This window comes from Gavialis gangeticus, unplaced genomic scaffold, assembly GCF_001723915.1.
Source record: "Gavialis gangeticus isolate Ggan-Ray unplaced genomic scaffold, GavGan_comp1, whole genome shotgun sequence".
In the NCBI taxonomy this organism is placed as follows: Eukaryota; Metazoa; Chordata; order Crocodylia; family Gavialidae; genus Gavialis; species Gavialis gangeticus.
In genome coordinates this window covers 44,816,696-44,822,107 of record NW_017729006.1, presented here as the reverse complement: position 1 = coordinate 44,822,107, position 5,412 = coordinate 44,816,696, and the positions used below count along the sequence as shown (strand labels likewise).

Sequence of the window (5,412 nt, the reverse complement as noted above, 5' to 3'; positions counted from 1 at the left end):
GGAGGGGTTGGTGAAAAAATAGGCATTTTTAAAGTCTACTGCCCAATAAGGAACATCTGTTCTCAGAGGCACATGTCCAAGAAACTGTGAAGCATGTTTGGTTTTTCTACTACAATTTAAAGAATGACCAACAAAGAAATCCCAAAGGCACCAAAAGCAAGAGCAGTAGGCTTTACAGGTCATTCTGCCCAATTGTGATGGAACAGGCAATTGGAATAGCACTTAAGAGCCTACAGTGTATGGTATAGAGCAGTTTTCATAGATTTCATAGACATTAGGGTTGGAAGGGACCTCGGAAGATCGAGTCCAGCCCCCAGCCCAAAGGGCAGGAAGTCAGCTGGGGTCATAGAATCCCAGAAAGATAAGCATCCAATTTGCTCTTGAAGGTATTCAGTGTAGGAGCTTGAACCACCTCTGATGGCAGGCTGTTCCAGACCTTAGGGGCTCGGACAGTAAAGAAATTCTTCCTTTATGTTTTTAACCATAAAGGCTCAGATGCAAAAAATTTCAGGAGCAAAAAGGAAAAAGATGCTTGGTCCAAACTTGATAAAGGAACTCTGGTATTACCCAAATTGTCAGGAACTGTAGTCAAATTTGGTTTAATGGAATTGGTTGCATATGTCTGTTTCTTTTTGTTTTTAAATGAAACTTCGTTTGGTAGTGGAGGCATGAAGTGTCTCATAAAGCCCTGTAGTACAGTTTGCTTCTGTTTACATTCCAACAGCCACAAAATTAGTGTGTGCATTCTTTTTTTAATATTTTTGAATTTGATAACAGTGTCAGCTGTTTTCATACTAATTATAGCTTAGGAAGCAAATACACTCAGTCACTTATGATGAAGTAATACAATATATTTAATTTACATTGAGGAAGTGTATTCTATCCCTTATAAGATGAAAAACAATCGAAACACTTTGCTGTGGAATGCTGTATCAAAGAGGTAGAGCCTACTGGTATACTTAACATAGTATGTTGACAGATGTCACCAGGGGCATGTCATGCCTGAACAACCTGTTAACCTTCTATGACAAGATGACTGGCTCTGTGGATGCTGGGAGACCACTGGATGTGGTGTACCTTGATTTCAGCAAGGCTTTTGATACAGTCTCCCACAACATTCTCCCAGGCAAGCTAAGGAAGTACGGGCTGAATGAACGGACTGCAAGGTAGACAGAAAACTGGCTGGAACGTCAGGCTCAGGGAGTAGTAATCAATGGCTTGATGTCTAGTTGACAGCTGCCATCAAGTAGAGTGCCCCAGGAGTTGGTCCTGGGATGAGTTTTGTTCAATGTCTTCATCAACCTGGAAGATACCAGAATGCACCCTCAGGAAGTCTGCAGATGACACCAAGCTATGGGAAGTAGTAGATATGCTGGAGGGTAGGACTAGGATTCAGAATGACCTAGAAAAATTGGAGGATTGGGCCAAAAGGAATCTCATGACATGAGGTTCAACAAAGGACAAGTGCAAAGTCCTGCATTTAGGATGAACAATCCCATGCAGGCTGGGGGCTGAGTGGGCAGCAGATCCACAGAAAAGGACCTAGGGGTTACAGTGGACAATAAACTGAATATGAGCCAGCAGTGTGCCCTTGCTGCTAAGAAGGCTAACAGCATACTGGGCTGCATTGGTAGGAGTGTTGCTAGTGGTCAGGGGAAGTAATTCTTCCCCTCTATTCAGCATTAGTGAGGCCAGATCTGGAGTACTGTGTTCAGTTTTGGGCACCCACTACAGAAAAGATGTGGGCAAGTTTGACAGAATCTAGCAGAGGTCAACAAAAATGGTGAGGGGGCTAGGGGACATGATTTATGAGGAAAGACTGAGGGAACTGGGCATATTTAATCTAGGAGACTAAGAGAGGATTTAATAGCAGCCTTCAGTTATCTGAGGGGGGGGCTCCAAAGAGGATGGAGCTAAACTGTTCTCAGTGGCAGATGACAGAACAAGGAGCAACAGTCTCATGTTGCAAGGGAAATTTAGGTTAGATATTAGGAAGAATGTTCTCATTAGGAGGGTAGTAAAACACTGGAACAGGTTACCCAAAGTGGTGGTGGAACCACCATCCTTGGTGGATTGCAAGACCCCGCTAAACAAAGCTTTGTCTGGGCTGATCTAGTAGGGGATGGTCCCACTTTGAGCAGGGGGTTGAGCTACATGACTTCCTCAGGTCCCTTCCAACCACCCTTTTTTTTTTTTATGATTCCATGTATTTCCTTGCTCTCACACAAATATTGGAGAATATTTTTTAAAACCTTCCCTGTTCTCAACTTAAGTTTTAAAATTAAATTCAATGTATGGTTAAGTGTTTTATGTTATATGGCTGTTTGCATTGAAAGCCACAGTTAAATTCAGAGACCTCACAATAGTATTTCAGGATTGTGTTATACTGAAGGATGGCAAGGTAAGGGAAGGTATAGAAATAAGATACATAGCATCCATTTATAGAAACCGCTTTTATTGCAATATCTGTAAATGTCTACATCTATGGTAACAAATACAAAGTGATCTACGATAGAAAGCATTCAAATTTGCCTGAGTGGAAAATGTGAAAGTTCACCGAACACCAGAGCCAAGTAAGAGTGATGAGCGACTTGTCCATAGCTAAACAGGAAGTTCTCCAACTAATTTATCTCCAGGAACAATCAAGATCCAACACACTTTTGGTCCAAGGTGTATGTTTAAGTTGGCAGACGTAGGGATGCAGCTGAATCTACGAACGAGTGTACTTGCCCCAGATGTGCAACATAAATACAGAAGCAATAAAAAGGAGACTCATAACCAAAACTGGAACAGGACCACTGAAAATAAAGAAAGAAGACGGTTAACATCAGCAACATGTAAATTTGCATGCATGGTCAGCTTGCTCTGAAAGTTAGGCAGAATAAGACAAATTAATTCAGTAACTGCTCCCCTCCAACTCCCTTATAGTCTAGCATTCAATTTTATACCAAAAGAAAGAGAGTGATGTGGTTTGTCATCTAGTACAAAAAGAAACACTGACATGTTATTGGAAATAGTAAAGAGGATTGTTTAATGTAATTCTTTCAGAAACACAGAAGAGAATCATTTCATTAGAACTGGTGTAAGAGTGTTAGTTTACTGAATCATTTTAAACAGTTTCTAATACAGCCCATGGTTTTGAACTACTGAAAGGACGCAGATGTTCATGTGTACTGTAACATGCTTACAGACGGTATTTAGCAACTTGCTGCGGGTCACTTTCTGAAGTCAGGATTTTAGGACTTACATGCTATTGTACTCTCTCTTGACATGTTTCTGTTCAGGAATCCTCTTCCCATTCTATTTGTTTATTTATTTATTTACATGAGCCTATTACTGAGAGTCACCTATGTACACTTAAACACTGAAGAGGGATGAGAGAGTCCCCTGGTGGCTAGTTAAACTTAGGCTTGAAATTATTTTGGTAGTAAGTCACTTTCCCAAGCTAAATCCTCTTTCTGTCAGTGAGAAAGAGAAACTAATACAGTATAAGCAAAAGGCAGTTCAATCATTTTTCATATATATTGTATTCTGTTTGGGACTGAAATAGGCACTCTAGGTATGCTCTTAAAAACTGTTTACAGTAAAAATTCAGGTAATTTTTAAATGCGTCAATCCTGTTAGGTTAGAAACCACAGAACTGACTAGCTCCCTTCATATTCAAGGCTTCTAAAAGCAGCCCTGATAATGATTATTAGAAGTCTTAAGAATTACAGCAGTTGGTGAGTCTGGGGGCTACTAATACCACAGCACTTTCAGTGGTATGTACTTAAGAAGTCTTATTTACAGCACTGCCAGTGTTGTGGTATTACAGTCCTGAAACCACCTAGCTCCCACACTGCCGAGGCTTCTAATAACAGCCTTTTGACAGTCATTTCCCCTCTGCTGTTTCTGAGACGCTTAGAGGGCATACATTCAAGTTACAAAGCAGACAGTGGAACTGAAAGATGTTATGCACTTAAGCACTTTATACACTTCACAATTAACTGGTATCTTGTAAAATGTAAAGCACAGGAGACCAAATTGGAACTGACACTTATACATGCAAGTATAATTCAATCAATTGTTTAACTGAAGTGCAGAGCATACAGCAGACTTTTTATAGTGGTTACTAATTCTAGTTTAGCATATTCAATTTGTTGCAAAAGACTCAAGTGTTCAAGAATGGAAGTTGCCATCAGCTAAACCTTAGATTCCAATATGAACTTTGTATGAGGATCTTCCAGTCTTGCTAGTTCCATATCGACTAAGTTAAAGAATATTAAATCAACACATTTTTGAAAGCATCTTCATAAAGCTGCAAATCTCAGGCTCTGATAACATGGCTGTTTTGCAGGGTACGCAGACAAAAAGAGTTCTAGCAGGTTAGCATGAGTGTTTCACTACAGAGCATCCAGTGCCTCTTATCAGTAACCTTGTGATATAATCCAGCATTTGCTACCCTCGACTACGGGAAATACTTAGCTATCTAAATATCCAAAACTTTAAACTATAACATTCAATACAAGTTTCACAAAATATGCTTAAACATGACAACCTTATCAAATCAATTTTTACTCTAAAACACAGTACAAAGTAAAAATGAAACAGATGATCAACTCATGGGTAAGCGTTTAAGATTTTTCTATGAACAGTATTCTGATTAGCAGGCCTCCTCCAACTAACCTATTAAAAACCATAATTACTCTCTATTGTCCACTTTGAGTTTTGTTGGAAAACTTTAATCCCATCCAGAAGGACAGAGACACATTTAGCAATCAAATTCTAAAAGAACAAATGCAACAGAGATATGCACATAAGCGCACACGTGCACCTATATATTAGTCTGAAAAGACAATGAGATTCCATAGACAAATATTAACCAATCCATCAGTCCCCAGGTTCCACAACCTATTTGTGAATCCCAAACGTTTTCTTTTTAAATATAAAGCAAGCTTTAAGTTTGTCCAGAAGAATTATAAATCGGAAAAATGTAACAAAGCAAAAGGGGTAGAGGGTTAGGGGAGAAAAAAAGGGAGAGGGAAAACAACTAAAATTCTCAGATCATCCTTAGCTGTCCCACCATCTAAATGAGTAACAGGCAATACACTATCCAAGCAATTGCATTTTTATTAACTACGCTCCAGTTAGGACTGTTAAGTCTCAAGCCATTTTCTTTAGCAAAGCTTATATCACTATTACCTATGATCATTACAAAAAAAACAGAATTTTGAAGTTGGCCCAGAAATGTTACTTAGTCACATTTTTAAAACAAACAGGAAACACTGCAAGATAGGTCTGTGCTTACAGACCCAGATCAATAATTTACCAAATGCCTGATATATTTGTCAAGGCCCATTTATTATGTCCAATTCAAGTTCATACTAAGGAAGATAGTGAAATGATCCAAAGCAATTCTTCTTACTGGTAAAT

At 39.1% G+C, this 5,412-nt stretch overlaps 1 protein-coding gene across 1 annotated transcript in view; it reads right to left on the bottom strand.

Moving 5' to 3' along the window:
- Positions 1–2,481: 2,481 nt before the first annotated feature.
- Positions 2,482–5,412, bottom strand: part of SEC61B (Sec61 translocon beta subunit) — a 13,009-nt gene continuing 10,078 nt past the window's right edge. The window contains exon 4 of the mRNA XM_019509158.1: positions 2,482–2,798. Within this exon, the coding sequence (XP_019364703.1) occupies positions 2,711–2,798 (88 nt within the window). The 3' untranslated portion in view covers positions 2,482–2,710. The remainder of the gene's footprint in view (positions 2,799–5,412) is intronic.